General features: G+C 48.1%; 1 protein-coding gene and 1 pseudogene across 1 annotated transcript in view; one reads left to right on the top strand and one right to left on the bottom strand.

Moving 5' to 3' along the window:
• Positions 1–23,053, bottom strand: part of LOC149357164 (tachykinin-like peptides receptor 86C) — a 421,840-nt gene that overhangs the window by 132,262 nt on the left and 266,525 nt on the right. The window contains exon 4 of the mRNA XM_089584468.1: positions 1,342–1,538. Coding sequence (XP_089440594.1) covers positions 1,342–1,538 — 197 coding nt within the window. The remainder of the gene's footprint in view (positions 1–1,341; positions 1,539–23,053) is intronic.
• LOC149357165 (uncharacterized) lies at positions 8,773–11,018 on the top strand (annotated as a pseudogene).

The raw sequence follows: 23,053 nt of genomic DNA, 5'->3' as shown, positions 1-23,053 counted from the left end.
TTCTCTTCAAACATTGTGCGCTCGGGTACTTCGGCGCTGCCAGCGTGGTGTCTCGAAAAGAAAATGAGTGTGCTCAAGGCGCTTACTCAGGCAGCGAGCTGTAAACTGTTGCTGTCGCATGCTCGCCTCGAGTGTCGATCGTCGGAGGGTGTGCTCAGCGAAGCGTTCAGCGCTAAGAAACATGCGCTGCGCCAACAAATAAATTCGAGGAAAGTGACGCCCAGCTATTTTACTGTCCTGGAATGAAAAGCTTGGAGAGTTGGATGGCATTCACCTTTGAAGAAGCGCGAAACACAACTAGAATAGGGAAGGGACGACGCAGCAGAAGCGCGTGTACTCCGTGGTCCCTTTCCTATAGTGCTACCGTGTTTCGCGTTCCTTCCCGCTGTACGTGACCGGCACCCAGGCAGACAACAGGTGGGTGTCGCAACGCCGCCTTGGCCATCGATCGACGTCTCCATCGCGCGCGCGCGCACAGGTGCCGCGCTCGGCGCGCTCACATCACGCGCAGACAGATTTGGTTTGCCTGCACGTCTGTCGGGTACCGGCTGCTCGGCGCAAGGAAAGCTAGGCCTCCATAGCGGCAAGAAGACGCCGGTAATGGTAGCGAACACAAAGGTGGCAAAAACAGCCAAAGTCTCACTTCAGGCTTTAAAAAGTGATGTGAGATTCTCTCCTGTGTTGATGGAACCCTTGGTCACGCCATGCTTTACCTCTGTTATATGGGAGGCCAGGTGTCCCAATTTAGCTCTTCAACAGATAAGTTTCAACAGAACCAAAGGGAATGCCATGAACACCGTATTCAGATAACTACAAGAGAAAAGTATTATTACACACCTTTACAGAAACAGTTCTCAAATCGATACATAGCGAATTTAGCTTTCGCGCCCTCGAATCCTTCATCTCGGATTGCTAGTAAATCATCGGCTGCAGATTTATTTGCTGTTGGAAAGAAGTTTGTTATTTGAAAGGGCCACTGCAAGTCCTGTTGAGTTTCAACTGCAATGAAAAAAATGATAACGGACTGCTCTGCTTTCAGTGATGCTACGGTAGCAGCCAGGAGAGCGCGCTACAAAGAGTAACCTTGCGCAACCTGGCTTAAGCAATGCTTATCTACTTTCTTGAGTTGCCGCGCGAGGCGTAGACGTCGTTGAACTGCATTAAGAGGTGATTCACTCGGATCGGGTCACCTTGCCTATTTTTCTTCGTAAAATTCACCGACTTTTAGAAGTAAGCAGGCGCCGTAGCAAATACTGTTTGCATTCGAGGTAGTGTCATTCTCGTCTATGCGCATGAGACAAGAATGATACTGGCCCCCGCTACGGAGCAGAGAGTGCCTACCTCTTGTTCATGCAGTAGTAGACGATCGGGTTGCACATGGCGTGGGACATGGCGAGCCAGTACATGGCCAGGTACACGTGCTGGATGTGGTCCAGGTAGGCCACATGAGGGTTGTGCGACACGTAGAGGAAGTACGCGTGGTAGGGCAGCCAGCAGACGGCGAACAGGAGCACCACGGTGAACAGCATCTTCACCACCTGCGTGAGCGAGAGAGTAGTTAACGGGGACACTGAAAGTCCGCAGACGCATTGAAGTTGGTGTGGACCAATAGGTTACCGCGTTCTAATGACAAAGAGGATGCTTTCAATGAAAACGGAGCCTTCTTTTATAAGTTGGAAAAGGTAAAAAATGCGATATACAGGTACCTCCACCACCTGTTTTCAAGGAAGCTGCGGTGCGTGAAGCGATCATTTGCGCGCGGATTCCTGAGGTTAGCCTAAGCAGCCATTCACTTCCAAGCACGGATCAGGCAGCCCTGTTCGATCTGGACGTATTGTTTTTGAATAAAATGGGGGGTAAGAAGATGTTCCATTTTCAAATCTACTTTTCACAGCTATAAACGATCCCCTTGATGCCGGACAAACATCGACTTAGCCAAGGAATCGATCTTTACTAGCAACAGCAAAATTACTAAGAGCAAAAAAAGCTCCTGAAAGATAATGCAGAGGCAGGCATCCGTGTGTGCCTCCCCAAAAGAAATAAGGACCTGAAGAGTCTTTACCCGCCGTGGTGGCTCAGGGGTTCAGTTACTCGTCTACCGCGCCGGAATATCCGGGTTCGAACCCGACCGCGGAGGCCGCGTTTCGATGGAGGCGGAACGCAAAAGGCGCCCGTGTGCTGTGCGATATCAGTGCACGTTAAAGATCCCCAGGTGGTCCAAATTATACCGGGGACCTCCACTACGGCACCTCTTTCTCTCTTTCTTCTTTCACTCCCACCTTCCTCCATTTCCTTACGGCGCGGCTCAGGTGTCCACCGAGATATGTGAGACAAATACTGCGCCATTTCCTTTCCTCAAAAACCAATTTACCTGAACAGTCTGCTTTATATTAAGACGTATGTTTTTTCTTTGCTGTTAATAGAGGAAGCGGTGGGTAGCATGTGCAGCTTAAAGCCCTGGAGTGGCACTGGAGCATCGATGAGTGGAACGAATTTGTCGCATTTTTCCCAAATATGTCAAAGCACACTTCCAGATACAAACACAATCTCTTCAGACACTTGCATAGGCCGGGTAATACAAAAATACCGCAGGACAACAGCTGATTATCAAACAATAATAATACGCTGAAGGCTCTAGATAGCCACAACGGCACCTATTCAGAGATGAAGTATTTTGAAAGATAATGTATTGGTAATGTACATTGCAGAGGCAATATGCAGCGCTGTGTCTTGCGTACTGCCTTCGTCCTGTCTTTCTTGCGCTCTGCCTTTACCTGTTCAAAATGTACATTCATGGCTAGAAGAATATACACTTTATCACATCAAGTACCGTGTTACCGTTACCGGAAGACAGGGGAGCCTGCCCACTGCTTGTGCCCACGCGCCGGTTGGTCTCGATGCGGCAGGCATGCGCGCAGCTGCGGGTTGCCTGGCGCCATCAAGGCGATCTGCGTATGCGCACTGACTGCGCGAGGGCTTCCGGTACTCGGGTGATGATTGTTGTCGGGTGATGATTGTTTGGCATATACTGCCACCTTGTTGGGTGACAGTATATGCCAAAGGTGTCTAATAAGGAGCACATTGTGGTGCTCCAACTTTTCCTTCGCGCTGAGGAAATAGAAAGGTTTCCTGTGTTTTTACGCAAATGCACGTGTTAGCAAGAAGTGGCCGGATTCTTTTCGAATAAAGAAAACAGGTTTAATTTAAGACTTAAGGATACAAGAATGAGATAACTGGATTACTGATACGTAGGAGGTTCGGCGGATCTGCAGAGTTGGGAGGGCCTCGCCGACGCGTCTCGTATCGTCGGCGCCTCTCGGTCGTCTCTCCTCTCAAGCTGCAGCGGTGGGGCTTTTATAGCCTGAGGAACGGTGGCCCCTCAGAACTGGCCAATCCAAAGGCAGCACTCGACGGCAGTCCGAAAGGACCAACCAGCGACCGCGCGGCCAACCGCTTCAAATTTTGCCGCGCGCGGTGGCGTCCGGGGGAGGAGGAAACGGCGCCTCGCTGTCTGGCCTCTTGCGACAAGTCCAGGCGTGTTGGTTGAAGATACTTCTCCTTAGGACTCCGCTGCCGTAAGGCGCAGCATCGTGGCTTGTCAAGGGACGCTCGTAGGAGAGAGAGAGGATGCGGGGCGCCTCGTGGTCGCTGAGCAGGAGCGTTATATGTCCTGTGCTGGCGTGTTGGGACCGCGTGGTTCGTAAGAAATGTGAATGCTGACACACGAGTGGCACTTCCCTGCGTAGATGTCAAAACACGGCTGAATTTTTATTCGTTAACGCGTTAGAGGGTTGCTAAGACCGAAGACAGGGCTTGTTGGTAATTTATCTTTTACTAAACAGCGCAGAAAAAGACACGAATGCAGGGGCTTGATGGCTTAATTGTGCATGTAGAAAACCAGCGAAAAGGACGCATTCACAAGGAGGAGAAGTACACAGGACAACGCTGGAAACACAACTGAAAATTCTTTACTTCGCCAGCATCAGAACAGGGCGCACATGCGCGAGAGCACCACAAATGCTATCAAAACAGCAAAACACAAAACTGATTAAGCGAGCGAAGAAACATGTGGCAACCTATGTCCCATTCCCATTCCCATTCAGTGGCCTTCCAGAACAGCTCGGGCATATCGGTGAATTCCTTTTTGGAACTTTTGACTTGCTACCTTTCCTCCACTGTCGTAGAACATGAAAACTGCAGGTACATACAGAAGCAGGGCGTTCCCATTGGCTCGTGTGTAGCTCCTATTTTGTGCCACATATTTTTATCTCATTTTGACAGTTTGTTGCATGATACGCTTATTGACGATCGAGTAGTGAAAGTTTTTTAGGTATGTAGACGATTTCTTAATTTTCTTGAAACTAACTTCCCGTGACAGTGTCGAAGCGGCCGCAAATGACATTTTGACCTTCTTTACCGATACCTGTCCTGACTTGAGTTTTACTCATGAAGTGCCCCTTGATGACTCAATTAGGTTTTTAGATTTGACTCTCACCTTCTCTGATGAAAGCCATGTTTGCTGGAGCTACTCTCCACGGACCAAGAAAAGCCTGCTGCCCTACTCCTCCTCACATTCCAAACTTGTGAAGAGAGGCATTGCCAACCTTTGCCTCGGTAATGCTCTGCGCAGGTCTTGTGCACACAGTATGCAAAAGAGTTTCTTAGCGCAACTTGACCGCTTGAGGTCAGCGGGCTACCCTGAGGACGTCCTCGTTTCTATTGCTGAGACCTTGACCAGTAAATTTAAGTCACAATACAAAAGAGATGAAAAGCCTAGTGAGGAATCCAGACCTGCTGTAATGCCATACCTGCATAAAGTCTCACATAACGTTAAGAAGGTAGCCAAGAAATACGGTGTTAAGGTAGTCTTTTCTGCGCCCACCAAACTGTCGTCGCTTTGTTCACGTATCTCAAAAATCAGCACAAAAAAGAAATGTAATGTTAAACACCAGAGCATGTTCACCAAATGCACAACCGATGTTGTTTACTCGCTCCCACTGTCCTGTGGTAAGGCCTACATAGGTCAAACGGGTCAATGCGTTAACGACCGTATGAGGCAGCACCGCACTTCGCTGCAGCCAGGCAACACAGCAAATCTTCCAAGACACTGCAACCACTGCAAAGACTGCACCCCTCTGTTCCATAATGTAAAAATCATCGGCCGCGGCAAAACACAGATAGAACGAGAAATCTTAGAAGCTTTTAAAATCAAGCAGTTAGGGACTGAATGCGTCAGCGATAGCTCTGTCAGGTTCACGGCAAAAGAGTACACTTTCATGAATGGGACATAGGTTGCCACATGTTTCTTCGCTCGCTTAATCAGTTTTGTGTTTTGCTGTTTTGATAGCATTTGTGGTGCTCTCGCGCATGTGCGCCCTGTTCTGATGTTGGCGAAGTAAATAATTTTCAGTTGTGTTTCCAGCGTTGTCCTGTGTACTTCTCCTCCTTGTGAATGCGTCCTTTTCGCTGGTTTTCTACATACCATGCACCAACTGGCCCAACAAGCTACGCTTCTTAATTGTGCTTCCTATTATTCTGGTCGCTACTGCACATGTAGCATAAAGACGTTGCCACACTTCATTGTGGGGTTTATATAAAGCCTACAGGGCGTTTATAGCGGCTATGAATACAAACACAAAAAACGCGCATGATATAAACCAAGGAACAGTGGGCACAGAACACGAGTACTGCGATCACCTTCTCTCTTTCCTTCGCTGTTTTCTGTCTCGTTTATTTATTTATTTCCAGAAGTCTGCAGACCTTTCTTTAGGTCCAAGCAGGGCACAAAGATAAACTAATCAAAATTAATGCAACAGCAGTTATGGGTAAAACAAAGAAAATAAATAAATTGAGTATACCGAATTCAGTATCCAAAATATGTTAGGAAGTGTCTTGCCAAAGTTAACAGCTGATATCACTCTCACCGGTAGGGCATTCCACGTGATAATTGTTCATGGAATAAAAAGAAAACTCAAAAGCGTTGGTTTTCGCGAAGATGGTGTTAAGCTGTGATCGCGGTGATGAGTTCTACGCTCTTCTAAAAACTGTACACACAGGTCGGAAGGAATGCCAACTTTGCCATGTATTAGTTGGCCGAGGAAGGAGAAGCGGACCATCTTAGGTCTTACATGGGGACGTCTCATACGGTTTGCTGCCATTTATAAGGATGGGGGATCCGTTCATTTTTTTTATAAAGTGCGCTGCGTATCGCTGTACTTCTTCCTTCGCTTTAATGTCAATTTTTTGCACGGGGGGTCCAGAATCATAGCGGCATATTGAAGTTTTGACCTATAGAGTGTGTTATATGCTAATAATTTGCAGCTGCTAGATGCACCCGTAAGTTTATGCCGAAGAAGACCAAGTTTGCGTGTTGCTGATGTTCCAATGTTTTCTATGTGGTCGTTCCATTTTAGTTGTGAGTTTTACACTTCACTAAGATATCAGTTCTTTGTCATTTCTTTAATTAAAATGCTCTTAATAAAGTAGTTGAATGTAAAACGGGTTTTTATCCCTGCTTATACGCAAGAGCACTGTTTCCTAAGCATTTATCGCTGTGCCCCCTTTTTCACTACAGAAAACGGCATCGAGCGGACCATCGTCTGTGTGTTGCTGGTCGGAAACGGAATACGCTGTAGTTATGCATCACGAAATCATCACCAAACAGAGCAATTTTCGCAGTTGGATTAATAATGGAAACTATTCCTGATGAACTGACTGTTCAGTGTCCTAGTAAGTTAGCAGCTGTGAGTTGCCATACAGAGACCACCACAAGTAGTTCTTGTTCCTGTGTGGAACGATTGTGTCGCTGACATTGGGGCATGACGTGTACACTCGCTGGTGTTGTGCTGCGGTACACGACTAAAATGCGCTCGCGTTGGATTCACACACACTGTATACCTGGCCGTCGTGTTCTGCGTCGAATGCAGAGAATAAAACGCGTCGATGGTTTCGCCGCGTTGAAACAGTGTGCCAACAATGCGGCTATATTAGAGTTTTGAGAACTGTTAAGCTATACGCCTTCAATCGTCCAATCAAGGCAACACGCGGTAGCAGTCCGCGAGTGCGGACTGCTTCAGGGAAAGAACACTGTGCGCGGCGCTGTATTTTTTTCCCCGGCGTCTCAGTAATTTCGCGCTTCTATCCCATGCTTCTCATTCGAGGGAACCTATGAAATTTGCGTTTGTATGTCCTGACTTGAATTCCTGTTCGGTCGCGTAGCATGAGCGTAGTGAAAAGGCTACAACCATCGAGCGGCGTGGTGGTAGCGAACGCACATTCACTCTGACGCCCTGCTTCTCTGAAGACGAGGCACACATTCCTCACTATTCGCAGCTCCTAGAAGCCTCCTGCAGTTGCCCGTGATGACGCTGCACGATAATTACTGACTTCGCGCGTCACTTTGTGTGGCTTGGCTCACAAATTCACGCAGGGACTGCAAGCCGAGTGAGGCCATCGGAACTGTACCGGTTTCCGCCTCCCCTTCCTTAAACAGTCGCACGCGAGGAATGCACGAGCTGGCGTCGGGCACGCAGCTCGGCTGAATACGCCATTACGAATGCCGCTTAAGCATGCAGCGCTGCGGCACGCGCAATATGTATGTGGGCCGCGCTGACGTCACGGCTTGCTCTTTTCTCGTCCAGACGCGGACCGTGGATATCAAAGCGGTGGGTCAGCGTTTCCCTCGCGAGCACTGCCCGTCTCCTATACCCCGCAGCAGCCTCCGCGAACGCGCACCGAAACGCGACTCCCGGAACCATTTGTCTCCATCAGTCGGCCGCCTATCCGGAAGCAGAGCGCGATAGGACGGAGCGTTGTCCTGTGCGAAGCAGTCGGGCTTTTCTTTCGCGGGTGCGCTTGAGAGAGCTGACTCGGCCAATCGCGTGCGAATAACCCATCCTTTCTTTAACTTCCTGCCTGGGCTCTCTATAACAGAGATTTCAAGAAATACATCAAAAAGCAATTGATACAGGCTGACCTACAATATGATAATGTTTTTCTTTGAGAAGCGTTTATGTTAAACTTCTGCCATACCATGTTCACAGCAGCAGCTTTTTTGTGAGATTTTGGAATGTTTTTTTGTGCTACTTTCTGCTTATGATTCAAGACCTGAACATAACGTCATTTTTTTTTTTTTGCTACAATACTCGTCAAGTTTCGACTTCGGTACAGCGCGTAGTCTGTTCTGGGGAACTGTGACCTCGCAAGGACTTATTGCCTTTTGTAGCAGCTTCGTCTTTCTTATGAGAGAGAAATAAAAACTCGACCTCAAAAAAGCTGCAACACAGAATATTTTGAGCGCTCATACTAAGCGGTATACTAAAAAGGAGCGTTAAAGTTAGAGAGAAAAGATAACACTTCACGAACGCGGGGGGGGGGGGGGGGGGGCGGGGCGGGGAGCTTCCAGTTTACATGTAGGTATTTCTTGGCACTAAGCCTTCCCTTGCTCCCACTCTAGCTAAAGCCCTCACTCAGGGGCCTCCCTTCGATGTTTTTGATCAGCTGGCCTCTCTCTACCTCCCGCCCCCTCTGGCACTCTCCTACCCGGTGTACTCGGGCGAACCTAACCCCGATCTGGACCACCCCTTCACTCCTAGAGAGCTCGAATTGGCTCTGGCTGCTAATGCTACACGCTCGGCTCCCGGTGAGGATGTCATTACATACACCACACTTCGCAACCTTCCTGACTGCGCCAAAGAATTCCTCCTTCAAATCTACAATGAGGCCTGGGACAGCGGCGGCCTGCCGAGCTCCTGGACCTCCTCCCTCATTTATATGAATCCAAAGCCACGCAAACCGCCCCCTCTTGCTAACCTCCGCCCAATCTCCCTGACATCGTGTGTTGGTACGACCCTTGAGCGAATGGGCCTGACTCGCCTCTCTGATTTTCTCGAGCGGAGGGAGTTCTTCCCCCATTCTCTTATCGGCTTCCGACGCCGTGTCTGTGCACAAGATATGCTTCTCATCATCCAGCACACCTTCCTGTCACCTACGCCCACCCGAATTCACTCACTTGTGACCGTCGATGTTCGCAAGGCCTTCGACGATGTTTTCCACGACCACAACATTTCTCAACTCGCCCGCCTGGACTGCTGCTCCTGCATGTACCTTTATATCGGCTCAGTCCTCCCTGAACGAATGGCTGGCTTTCCAGTAGACACCCATTTGTCAGACTCCCTCTGTCCGGCATTACTCAAGGTGCTGTTCACTCTCCTAACCTTTTCAATCTCGATATGACCCCTCTCGCCTCCCAGCTAGCTGAAATTCCCGACCTGCATCATATATTTTACGCCGATGACATCACTCTCTGGTGTTCGTCTGGCTCTCCCGGTCACGTACAGGACACCCTGTAACGTGGCCTAGATCTCATCGACTCCTTTCTCACCACTTCTAGTCTCTCCTGCTCCTGAAAAATCCGAGCTCCTTCTCAACAATTCCTCATACCAGCGCTCGCACGACCACTTCGTCTCTCTCCACCTTTCTGGCTCTCCCATTCCTGTCGTCACGCAGTGCAAAGTTCTTGGCTTCTCTTCGCATGCGGCCAAGAACGTGCAAGCCCTCCACCACGCTGTCACCGCCTGCCATTCGGTAACTCACCTCTAGCGGCGCGTGGTGTTTTGGCGCTCAGGTCTCCACGAGGCTCATGCGTGCCGAGTTGCCCACGCGCTGGCCCTCAACAAGGTATTGTACTTTGCACCCTAAGTTTCCTTTACTCAGACTCAATTTAACGCTCTCGAGACTGCCCTTGGGGGCCTCTACAAGGCAGCTCTTAACCTCCCTATTACTACCTCTACCGCTAAGCTCTTTGCCACAGGCCTCTTCTATCCTCTCCGTTCTCTTCCCACTCTCCATTATGACTGGCAGCTTGCCCGGCTTTCCCTTGCATGTCAGGGTCAGTGGCTATTGACTAAAGCGGGTATCTCTCTGATTCCCATCTCCCCCTTTACCTCACCTGTTCCCGTCCCGGCTCACAATCTCCGTATCCTCCCCCTCCCAACCAACACGTCCCCCGTCCTGCACGTCGGCCGTCATCATGCGGCCACGCAGCACCATTCCCCTCTCTTTGATACCCAGGGTGTAGCCTACATGGATGCCTCTTTCGTGGCTCTTCGAGGTTCCTGCGGCTACGCCCTGTACCATCCCCACCTCCCCGCACCTGAAACCCTTACCAGCGTGCCGTACCAACGCCCTCAGAACGCATTGTCCCTCGAGGTCCTCTCCATTGCGCATGCCCTCCAGTCATTTGCCCTCCTTCCCTCTTTCCCAGAGTAGACAGTCTATTCAGACTCCCAAGCCGCTATACACCACATACAGAACCGCACCCTAACCCTTCTCTGCAACAGGAGGTAGAACGAGTGGTCTCCGCACTGCTGCCTTCCACCGTTTTCCTCCGCTGGGTCTCTGGGCATTCAGGGATTGACGGCAACGAGCTGGCCCATCAGCTCGCCCGTGACACACTTTTCCGGGCACCGTTGATCTCTTGGCCCAAGCCCACGAAGGACGGTGGGACAGTCACCCTGCCCCGCACCATAAAAGAGGTCTACCTCGAGCTCCGCCTCGACAAACGCCTTTACCCTCCCCCTCATCCATCACTCACCGTGCCAAAGGCTCGCCTTTTTCGGCACATCCAAATGAATGCAGTCACCACCCCGTCCCGCCTCTTTCTCTATCGCTATCGATAGGACCTTTCCTGTCCCAACTGTCCCTGTGTCTATGCGGGACAGGCCCATTACCCCTTCTATTGCCAGGCTGCACAGCAGTCGGGTTCCTACCCCCCACCTTCTTTATCCATCACCACCTGGCTCGACTAGCTTGGCGTTGAAGGGGAGGAAGAACAGCGGCGTCTGGTCGCGCAGGGGGTCGATATACTGAGCCTGTTAATTATGGCCGAATACTGGTCTACTACTACTACTACTACTTTCTGCACACTTGCGTGTGCAAAAGCGCATTGCGAGCGTTCAGTCGAGTTGGACAACAGAGATGAAGTATCAGTACTAGTTAATTATCTGCAGGCAATTTAAAATCAGTAATTTATGATTTTTCGCATTCGCATTTACTTTCCTCTCTGCAACATAGATGGAGCTCCTTTGGCACAGCTCATGGCAGTCTGTTGAAATGTTTTATAGAGTAGAATGCGATTTTTATCGGGTCGCGTTTCAAAAATCGCGTACTCATAATAACTCATGTACGCATCAGTACACAAAGACATGTCACGAAGTCAAAGACCACAATGAATTCACTAGGTCCACTTTTATTTCGTTCGAACACACGAGCCTTCGTAGCGTGTCGAATAAAGGAAAAAAAAAAGCCGTTGTAGCGTGTTCTGCGCGTGCTTGCCTCGCAATCTGAAAGAATTCGTTTCGATTCCCCGCATCTCCATTAGATTTTTTATTTGGAGGTTCTCGTGTTACAACGCCAACAACGCCGACATCCGCTTTTCTGCGACATGAGTTCCTTAACGCTATCGCGTTAAAAGCGGCTGGTGTGGGACGTACAGCCTTTGTCAAAAGTTTGGAGCCCAGGGGGTTTTCTTTTGAGCCACACTGTGTCGTTCTTAATGCATCTCTAGCGCTCCAAATTTTCTGGACATGAGAAGATTTCTGGTACTGTCTCCTGCAATAGGTAAGACTTGCACGAGTGCTCCTGGAGTCCCAGTATATAGCTTGGAAGTGAACCCCCTGGGCTCTAAACTTTTGACAAAGACTGTACTTACGCTTTCGAAGACTCCAGTGCGGCCATCAATATCTATGAGCCGTTCTAGAACACGCTACGCTATTCCTGCAGTGGTTTTCATGCTTACATCGACGACAAGATAGCCTGCGAATTTTTTAATGAATTATTATGTGTTAAGGGATATTTTGTTCTTTTTCATCAGCTTCAAAATATGTCGCTAGGCCTCGGCGACCGTGTATCGTCAAGCGAAAGCAGGGTTGGTGTGCAGGAAGATCCCTGCAGACAGCTACAGAGGTCGCTGAAGATGTTTGTCGTGTTTGTACTACCGAAGAAGGGCTTCACCAACACAAAAAAGTAAACTGTCGAAAGAACACGATTTGGCTGCTAGAATTGCAGTCAACTAATTCTTTGGAATTTGTATTTGTATTTATTTTGCATCAAAAGTACGTAAAGCGGGTTATAAATCCATTATAATATCTCACTAAGGTGGACGTGTCAGGATGCTATTACAAATCCCGCCTGCCAAGCTGCGCTTCCTAACGAGAAACACTACGATCTAAGTTTTGTTTTTTCTTCTTTTTCTTTTAACCAGTGCTCAGCAAAATGAACTGATTTAACTGTACATTCCACTGAAAGCACAAAAACGGAAATGACGGATATCCAAAGATGACACCTACTTTTCTAATCTTGTTACACTTACACCTCGCCACTCTTCTTATGACATTAGAAGCTGTCGCTCGTAAGCAAGCCCACAAATCAGAACCTACTATGGTTTCATGATGCTCGGGTCTATCTTGCCTCGGTTTTCAAACGCATCTTTGTCTAAGGAACTTAGTACCATGTCACTGTCTTCAATTCTCAACCTGTATATCTAACTGCACCGTTAAGTAAAACGATATTTTTTGCTGGAAAGCACCATGCTCGAAATGCTGTTTGTGATAGTATAAGAATGTACTCTCTCTATTTCTACAGTAGCAACTGGCATTATCAATATATGACATGTTTGTCTATATGCTGCTGTCATGCCGAGTTATTTTGCACCGAGGGCTGTTTCAATTTTCTACCCCTGAATGCTCATACGTCAGACAATGTCTATGTATTTTTTTCCGTGCATCATGTGCTGCTGCCAACAATCAGGGACGGCGAGGCTTGCCAAGCAGTGGTGGAACACTGCTTTTTTCTCGCCGTCCTCAGTTTTTGTATTGCGCGAAAAACTGGAATAAAGAAATGAAATGAAGTGAATATACTCAAAGCACTATGTATACATTCAGAAAATACGCATTACAAATGCAATATCGAAGGAAAGAATGCGTTACTAAAGACAAAAGGAAGCTCAGCACAAGCAGTAAGAATACCGTGACGCCAATATAATTCCAATCGAAAGGCAGAACAAGTGGCATTTCGAGCGAAAGATCAAGCGTACTATGAAGGAGGACAGAGACGGAGAGACAAGGAAAGATAGCCGACCATAAAATGGATTATTCTCACGATACAAAAGCAGTCACTGATTACAACTTGTGTGGGGAAAAAAAAAAGTCTTACTTCCCTTTGAAAGCTCACGCCTGTATACCACCAAAGCAATATGAAGTAGCTGTGGATATATTTTCAAAAATTCAGGAATTCCATTTTCGACAGCGTCCCATATCATATTAAAGTTTGCCGCAAAGCGGCCCTTCCTAAAATTGCAAGTGGACTTCAAGCGTCGGTGCGTAAAAGAAATACACTGCTTGGTTCCACTTTATACCACGACACATTTCGAGCACTCGGCCATGGTGAAATATTCTCCTGGTTGCCAATTTGCTATTTTTTAATTGGTGGGAAATGCATACTTAAGGTCACGGAACGATGCATGTTCTTTAAACCGAACAGATTTTAAGAAAAATAAAGGCGCTTAAAATAGCTTTTGGTTTGTCACCCGGAAACTAATATTTAGTATTGTAATAGCCAAGTATGACTTGCGTTTGAATACTGTATGTTGATGCGCCATACATCTAGTTAACACTCCAGCAATTTTCACTAGGTTCATGCTCAATTAAAGTATGTGCTATTCCCCGTTCAAGTTCGCCCTGAAGACGACTGCTGTGAACTTCTGAGAGGTTAGTGGTTTTCAAGTTTCAATCTATAACACCAATTTCAGATTTCGGCCCTTCTCTTCATTTTTAGCACCAAAGACAATTTGGCAGCCAATCTAAAGTTATGAATCCCAACTCCCCATTGTCCACAACAAAAAAAACAATTAGAGGGAACTTTTAAGATCTGCGGGTAAGGCTATGACGTGATAGCGTAATGGGTTAATTCTCCTATAGACAGAAGGTCATCCTCTACTTTACATTAATAGATCCCTGCGAATCCTAGTACCACTCCTGGCGTATAGTTGCAGCGGTTAAGCGGTGCGCCACTACCTAGGGATGGCATGTGCTCCCAGGGGTGGAACTTGTGCGGTCCGGGTTGCTCTTCCCGATCAACCAACGATTAATTCAACTGCCACCTGCCACGGTGGGCAGTTTGCTCACTATCCGATGGGCAGATTGTGATGACGCCACAATGTCACATGACCTGAGTAGCCTACCTGCCCCCTAGGTTGCTCCCTGGGGACCACCTGCCAGAGCCATGCCCATAATTTTTCGCTCGCAATGCCGACGCTGATAACGGCGACACAGTATTTTCTAGTTAACGGGGCCTTTAACGCTATCAGATTCTTAAAAATACGTATACAAGACACTGGTGAGGCCTCAGTTAGAATATGCGTCCCCAGTCTCGGATCCGCAACAGCGGTACCTGGCTGGTAAGTTAGGAGCAATACCAAACTGCGCAGCGAGGTTTATATGAAGGCAGTACTCCAGACATGTCAGCATAACACAGATACACACATGAAACTGGAACCGCTACAGATAAGGCGCCAGAAGCAAAGGCTCAAACTTCTGCACAATATACACACACACGAAATGCATTGAAAAGAAAGGTACCTCAAAGCACCCCGCTATATTTCTAACAGGAGAAACCATAGTTTTAAATACGGGAAATTACTGCAAAACCCGCTACAAGAAACAAATTTTTTCCACGTACTGTTTACAACTGAAACAAGTTGCAGGTTGAAGTTGTCAGTGTTCATCCAGCTCTATGTCTGCGGCTCATCAATGATCTGATATTTTACTGTTATTTCAAACGATCAATAGTAGACCAATGCACTGTTGTTCCTATACTGTTGTATATTTTCTGTTTCATTTATCTTGATGCACTGCTCCGTTATCTTCCCTCCCCACCCCCTTTTTTTTGTTTCTTTAATGTGATTTATTTTTCTCCGCGTCGCATAAATGTTGTACCCACTCCCCTGCTATAATGCTTCGGTGCTGCAGGGTGCACTGGAACTAAAAAATCAATAAATAAAGCAGCGCTATCCCGTTAAAAGTTATGTGAGGGCTCTATCCTGCCTCTGCCCACCTACAGGGAACCAGTGTCCCTCGTGTGTCAAGCCTTATGGGTGGAGGTAGTGCCCTTGCATGTGCTTAATTACCACAGGGAGCAGAGTTGCGCCACTGTTTTTCCCGCGTCACATGACACGGATGACGTCAGATACCCCGCATCACTTACTCCTCCCTAGCTTCGGCCATTGTTTCGGCTGCCTCTTTTCGGTTGCATCGGCTACGGTGCATCCCGCCTTTTACAGCGAGTGGCGTATGGGCGGCTATCCTGAACCAAGTGTCACAACGGCGAATTTGGGCTAAAAATGCAAGTGCGCAAAGGAGGATACGGTGGAAGCGGCGAGGGAGGGAAGCGTCACCACTTGCACGGTGTCTGCGCTTGCTCCACACTTTAAGTGGTGCTGAGCGTATTGTCCGCAGAGAGGCACTGGCATCCTTATCGCAGGGAATAGCGGAAGAGGTTTTTCGTCGCACAGTATATAGAAGGTGGTCCTTACGACACTGCTACCGAGAGACGGTCTCTATCGCGTTCATAATCGAGAGCGCGAGGTCCGGGTTCATGCGGATCCGAACGTGCGGTGTGCCACACATGTGCACATGCAGCTCAGGTTTTGCTTAGTATTGCCAATTACCTAGCATAGTGTGAACGTTGCAAACTTTTTTCGCGCACTCCAGTTAGGCCTCTGCCGTTACCATGCAGTGACAGACACTGTTTACAAGCAAGAAATAGCGCCTAACTTGGCCTTCGAGAAACGTAATAATGTTGCAACAGCTGCAGACTGAGGAAGTCATACGAGGTACTGACAAACGTTCGAGACCATCCAACCATTGCGCAAGAATCGCATCGAAGCAGCAACTGTTCTCCTCTGTGTGCAGCTCCATGCCGGCTTCTTCGTCCAAGTGGCCAAGTGTTGGCGTACTCTGAAACTTTTGCTGAGGCCCTTCGCTCTCCCTGGTCCCAGAAGAACGGTTCTTCGTTTTTTATCAGGCGGATTAGGGGCCCAGTTATTCTGGAGAAATTCTGAACAAAGCGTAGATGAGGCGCACGGACCAAAAAAGCGGCGAACACTTCGGTTATTCGCTACGGTAGCAGCTACGGTAGCCGAATTTTCTGGGTCTGGACTAACACCCGAAGCACTCATGATGTGGTCAAACTTCAGCTTTGAAACGCGAAGTGACAGTTTTCGCGCTTGAGGCACACTAGATCAACGAACCGCTTTGAACGCAGGGCGCAAGCGCTTCAGAGGCTCTTCAAACGTGTCAGAAAAGATCCCACCGCTTTCCAGCTACACGAGGCAGGGCTGCCATTTCACGCCAGATACCACACTGCCTCTCATCGATTCGAAATTTGCCGGGCTCGAGCACAAGGCGAAAGGGAGCACCTCGCGTTCGTGAAGACCGTCGGGAGTAATAAAGGCGGTCTTTTCATGCGCCGCGTTTGTCTACCTCAATTTGCCAATATCCACGGCGCAAGTCGATCGATGAAAAGTAGGTGGCGTGGCGCAGCCGGTCTAGTGACTCATCAATGCGCGAAGATGACAAACGTTTATTTTTTTTTACTTTGTTTAGGCGTCTGTAATCTACTCAGAACCGTAGGGTTCCATTTTTCTTTGCGAATAGAACAGCAGGCAGTGCCCACAGGCTTGTCGACGGCGCTACGGCGTCGTCCTAGAGCGTTTCTGGCAGCGAACTGCATCCCGTTCTTTCGAACAGACACGATAAGGAGGCTGGCGTATGACACGTTGGTTGTTGTCCACTCTAATGCGGTGCTTAGTGAGCGGTGTTCGCTTAACCTTCGAGGTCGGAGCAAGACTCGCTGAAAGAGTCGATAACGCTCTCCCCGTAGCGCTTCTGACTCGCCACGTGATTTGGGTTCACGTTGTTTTTAACGGCAGTACTCGTATACAGTTCTGGCGTCTTTCTAGTAACGCGCGTTGTCTGGCACATTCGACAAGTTCTTCGAAAAGGGCAATAGTTAATTTCTTCATCGAACGTTTTAGGTTCACAACCAAAATTCACAACTAAAGTTGGTTCGCCTACTGCTCATTTCAGTAATTCCGCGAACCACATAAACTCGCCGAACATCCAACAGCGACTTGGCCTGCTTCTGCGATTGCACCAGTGTTGGAGCTGCTACCACGCTCCACTGCGATGAACATGATGGCCCTTAGTGGTACATTTACATGATCGTCAACAACTCGCAACATTTTCTGCGTGGCTCAGTTCCCTTATCAACAACTTGCTTGGTTCAAAAGGGCATCATGGACTCCTCAAGATCGATCATCGAGCCATACTCCAGAAGGAAATACAAACATAGAATTGGTTCCGCGGAACTCACACGTTGCACTGCAAAGCAGCCAGTAAACGTGATGCCGTCAATTTGAATTCCCGAGATGCGGACGCCAATGGGTGTTACCTACAGCTGTGCCCATCTGTAGACCAGTCCACGGCGTCAAAGCTTTTCTGAAGACCGTCTCAAGACTGTTGCTCACGAGTACGTCACATCATAGTTGTCAGCGTATGCTGGAATTTCGGTGCAAAGGATTCCTGCGCCACACGCAGGTGAGGTGGCCCGATCAGACCGTCGTCGTTCGGGTTCTCTAGTGATAACCTCGGCTGGGGACGTTGGTACTGCGATCTCAACCAGCACCGGCGACCATACCCCTCGAGTACGTCGCCTTTAGTTTTCCCGGCTTTGGAAAGTTACTCTGGTTTAGCCAGCGTGAGATAGACGGCTGAGCAAGGAAAGCCGCCTTGGGGATGGTGACATAGTTTGGCATCGAAGCGAGGTCGGGGCCAGAACGTTATCGGCCAGGTACGGCTTAATGTCCCGTGGCCTTTCACCGCAGTGTGGACAAGGTAAGCCCTTCCGAGGAAAAGCATCTTGATAGTGAATTTGAGCATAGCGGTTCCTTACTAGCGTAGGCATGCACCGGTTTACCGGCCACCTCCTGCGCATGCACAGTGGCAGGGGCGGGGCACAGTCACTGCACGTGCGCGGTAGGCGTCCGGTAAACCGGCATACGTCTACGCTAGTACAGTGGTGAGCAGCCTTGTCTAGAGCGCTTGAGCAGTGCGCACTTGGTAACAAAAACCGAAATTAGAGAGCAGCTCCTCATTACAGGGCAAAGTTTTCGTGCCTGCTTTGTTTACGAGGCTATCTGGCGCTACTTCCGTGCAAGCGTTGCAGCTGGACCCTAGAGGCTGACACAAAATCTGGATTTGTTTGCAAGGAAGTGCACCGCCCGAGCGCTCTAGACAAGGCTGCTCACCACTGTACGTCTCCGCATTGCTAAATGTGTCTAATCTCATTCTGCGGTATGGGCAATAGCGGAAGGTGTAGCCAGGTTCCCCGCAGTGGTAGCAGAGCGGCCGATTGTTGGATGTGAGCCACACGTGCGCTTTAGTGACAGCAGGGTTTATGTCATACACCACGGCGAGGCTCGGGAACCGCTGGAATGGTACGGCAGCAGCGGGTCGAAACGCTCGCTTCGCTGGAATATGAGTACGTGGCGCTTCGCTGAATATGATGACATACAGCTCTGGCTGTGGAGCTGATACTCTAGGTGGATTTCATCGCATAAAATTTCGGCTACGGCAGCGACGCGTGCGTGCCCAACATCTAAACGCAGTTCGTACAGTTCCTTTCGCTCTGTGCTCCGTACAACTTCTTGAACCGGCTCCTTTTCGTTGACTGCCATTATAGTGTTATAGCGGGCAGCTGGTACATTTGTCTGACAATCGTAATGGACGCTGCATTCCTGCAAGGCACGCTTCATGCTTGTAGTTTTCGGTGCGAAAGCACTATTACGATGGGTAAACCGCGAGCAAGGTCTTGCGACGTTGGTATGCTCGCCGTTTTTGTAAGCTTGCGGTGTTTGTGGGTTCGTGCCAAGTGGAATAAATAAATAAAAAGATATGTCAGCGACTGGGATTCGAACCCGCAGCGGCGCGAACAAATCAGCTTCGCTGGGCGCTGCGCGAAAGCACTAGCTAGGCTATCGTCGCAGCCGAACATGCCTCATGTTAAACTGCAACACACTCTAGCGCTGGCCATTTCACATCGTCTTCTTGGTACTCTAATACTACTATCAAACTGAAATTCAAGCTTTGAGCTATGCGGCGGTAGTGACAGGGATACGCGCGCTGCATGCGTTGGCGTGGACAGCTTTGTGGCAGAAACACGCCATTAAAGCAATACGCGTTGGCGTTGACAACACTGCTGCAGAAACGCGGCACTGGAGCATAGGCCGCCGGCGTATACATTAGGTGAATTGGAACTGACGGAGAAAAAGTTGAACACCCGCATAACTGGCTATCTGGGTCAGTGGATACCTCAATCGCGCTTTCATGGCGGTGTTGTCCGCCTGCAAAACACTACTTTCGCACAATATTTCGTGCATAGCTATGCTGAGGAGCAACCCATTTTTTTTTGCTAAAGACTGGCACTGTTCTTGCAGGGTTGCGTAAGGGTACGGCAAAGAAATGTTATTTCTAACCTCACATTAGGTGGCCTTGGCCACTCCCTCGTAGTGGGTATGTGTCATTTTATTTGAGGCCAACCAACCAACCAAGGTGGCGTACGTTCTTTGCGCAAGGCATAGCATGGTTGGCCAGACTGCAGAGTCGCGTCCGTCATATTCTCGACAAACATGGCAACGCTTTCATTCGGTCATTGTGACCTCGACTGAGGAGCGTTCTCTGTTCTGTCAGCGGTGCTGAACGCGGGGAGTGAGTGCCGGCAGAAAGCTTCCCCGTTTACTGATGCAGACTCGTGACTCTCAAACCACGTCTTGGCCTAATCCTGCAGGGCGAAATACGCATTCCCCAACTTCCGCTCATCATCTCACTGATTGGAAGCATCCGCTACGTGCAGTTCTATCGGCAGCATGCCAATACATTATGTCGCCATAACCTCTCGCGAAAAAGCGGTGATGTCACTCTTCTCGCCATCAAAAAGTAGATTCCTTCCTTATTTATTCACACATTCCAAACTAGAAGTAGTGTCAGCTGGGTGTTGCGCTTACCTTTTCAGCCTATTAAGAGCACGGCTCAAATTGGAACCGGAACAAAGTCCGTATTTGTGGCCGCAACTTCAACCAAGCCAAATTCATATTATTAAGTTTGGTTTATTGGTTTATTGGGGTTTAACGTCCCAAAGCAACTGAGGCTATGAGAGACGCCGTAGTGAAGGGCTCCGGAAATTTCGACCACCTGGGGTTCTTTAACGTGCACTGACATCGCACAGCACACGGGCCTCTAGAATTTCGCCTTTAAGAAATTCAGCCGCCGCGGCCGGGATCGAACCCACGCCTTTCGGGTCAGTAGCCGAGCGCCGTAACCACTGAGCCACCGCGGTGGGGCATATTATTAAGTGGCACACCTTCTCTGCCCAGTCCCGGACGATGTCGAGTCATGTCCTCCACGGGGCAAATGAGAGAGCGCTTTCTAAACTGGTTCAGAAGGTGGGTCTGCTTCACTTTTGGTGCAACATGGCAAGTATTTTGTTTTTTGGAAAAAAAATCGAAAGCTCTTACCGCGCAGATATGGCAACTGAAAGCTCTGATGCAGAACAGAAAAACGGCACCTATTCCGCGCGATAAAAAAATGGCAGTTAGTGTTGTTTAGGATAAGAGAAACAATTTTGCGCTTCCCTAATGCGCATTCGGCAATTGTACTTTTTGCCCTAAGTGGTTGAAAACCTTGAGTCAATGGCAACACTTTTACCTATTTCTAGAAAACAAAGAATTTCATTGCAATTGTTGGAAGCACTCTAACTCGCCAAACAATGAATGAGGACAGCTCTCATTTGTTCGTGTCATACGTCCCACCGATATGTGAAACAAAATTTTCAAAATCCAACAGCGCTGGGCAACATCTGTCTTCGATGGCATTTGTTTTATCTGACAGTCTTGCATGTAATAATACTATCACATATGACAATGTGACATACAACTGGAATTAAGGTAAAGCCCGTCGCAAATAACTAAACCACCAACACCTGTCTTTGTACCTGTAAAAAACTGCCCCTTGTTTTCAGCTTGCAGAAAAAAAAAAGTCCCCCGGAGGCGCCTCTCTCGCTGGTTTCTTGATCCAGCGTCCGATTCCCGCCCTACATTATCAATTAATCACCTCTAACATCTCCAACCCTGGCCTAGCTGTTTTCAAAAGCCGTTTTTACGAGAACAAACAGCCGCAGCAAACAGTATAACTTGGAAGAAAACCAGATTCTCAAATTTAGGAAATGCTCATTTGTTTGCGCGAAAAGCGCAGCATGCTAGTTCGGTTTCCAGTTTATTTGAGTGACTGCTCCCGTCGTCGGTCACCTATAAAATTTTCTCCCATAAATTCACATGGGCCAAAAATCTTGCGTAAGATATTGCGTGAATAAATTTTCCTTCTATATTTGCATACCAACGTAACACAGAAAGAAAAACAAGGCGACGTAACGTTCCGGCTCCGACCAGTTCAAACGAGTTCAGACAGGTTCAGGGCCAAAAAAACATTATGAACACAGGATGGTTTTTCATTGATTTTGCATTTTGCTCTCATTGTTCAAATCCGTCCTGCGTTCATAATTTTTTTTTGGCCCTGAACTTATCTGCACTCGTTTGAACTGGTTGGTGCCGGAACGGTATGTCGCTTCAGAGACGAACCCGAAAGCCTTGTACCCTAATCAAAACCATACCGAAAAACTTTCGGTTCGACAACTACTAGGAACAAGGTAAGCTAAAACAGGCAGAAATAAAGGATCAGTTTTCAGTTTTCTACCAATCTCTAATGGCGAATTCTTCCTGAATATTATTCAGTAGCTTGAATACCAAAAACTGAATACCAAAAACTATTATTCAGTGGCTTGAAATATGCGCTTAAGTAAAGCGAGACTAAACCAGTTTATAAAGCCAATCAAATTTCAAGCGGCCAGGCCACATAATTTTTAAGCTTGGATGCAGTCACATTTATGCGATAAAAATGACGTAAAAAAACGAAACTGTAAATTTTTTGTAAACTCAGCTAAGTCCTCAACAGCAAAGCAAAGCTGATATGGTATGACGTAACGCCCTCTAAAGTGACCTTAAAGTTCGAACTCGAAGGATTGCAAGATGATTACTTTCACCCGTAATCATTCCAACTCCGAGTTATCTCGTTTCATGAATAAATCTGCTGCATCGTCCTGCAAGAACCCTGGCTTTCGTTCTACCTTTAATATAGTAGGCATACCTCACCCATCTGTGCAAACACATCCGTGAAAACATGCATATTTCCGCTGTAACTTAAATAACTCGCCTTCTCACTCCTATGGCAGCGCCCGCGCCGAGCGGGGAAAGGACACGTGACACGCGCGCCGCTGGGTCACGCACGCTTGTAGGCGTGGCTAAGAGCGTCGCCCGGCCGCGCGGTTTCGGTCTCACCTGTGCACGGGCCCAAATTCCTTGCGCTAGAGCGGCGACGACGATCGAATTTTCGAAAGCGTAAAAAGCGATACGGATATCATTTGCCCCTCACTTAAACAAATCAGGAGCTTCACTATGAGAGTTAAAAAGTTAGCTATTCAATATTAGTTAATGAGCCTGCCTAATGAGCCTGCTAGTTAGCATGTCTCGGCTGTATTTTGATGCAGCATAACACTACAGAAAATACCATAATGAAGGAAGCGCGCTATTTACTTACACAACCTATTTTTAAAAATGACTAACATTCTTCCGTGAAACACCCTGTATACAGGGTTCCTAAATGAACACTTCCAAAAGTTCGTAACAAAAAAAAAAGAAGTTCGAAATAGAATCTTTGCAGGAACAACCTGCCAGAAGCGCCGGGCGTCAGTTACTACTGTATAAAGGTCAGCCTAATTAGACGGCTGATTTCCTAACATTCAATAACTAACTTTTTATTTTAACTTTTTATTAATAACTAACTTTGTATCCTGTGGTTACTGCGAATAGGAAACTCGAAAGCCACCC

This window comes from Amblyomma mixtum, chromosome 3, assembly GCF_055824585.1.
Source record: "Amblyomma mixtum isolate Tamu chromosome 3, ASM5582458v1, whole genome shotgun sequence".
Classification (NCBI taxonomy): Eukaryota; Metazoa; Arthropoda; class Arachnida; order Ixodida; family Ixodidae; genus Amblyomma; species Amblyomma mixtum.
The sequence above is the reverse complement of the archived record's forward strand: the minus strand, read 5'-3'. Positions and strand labels throughout refer to the sequence as shown.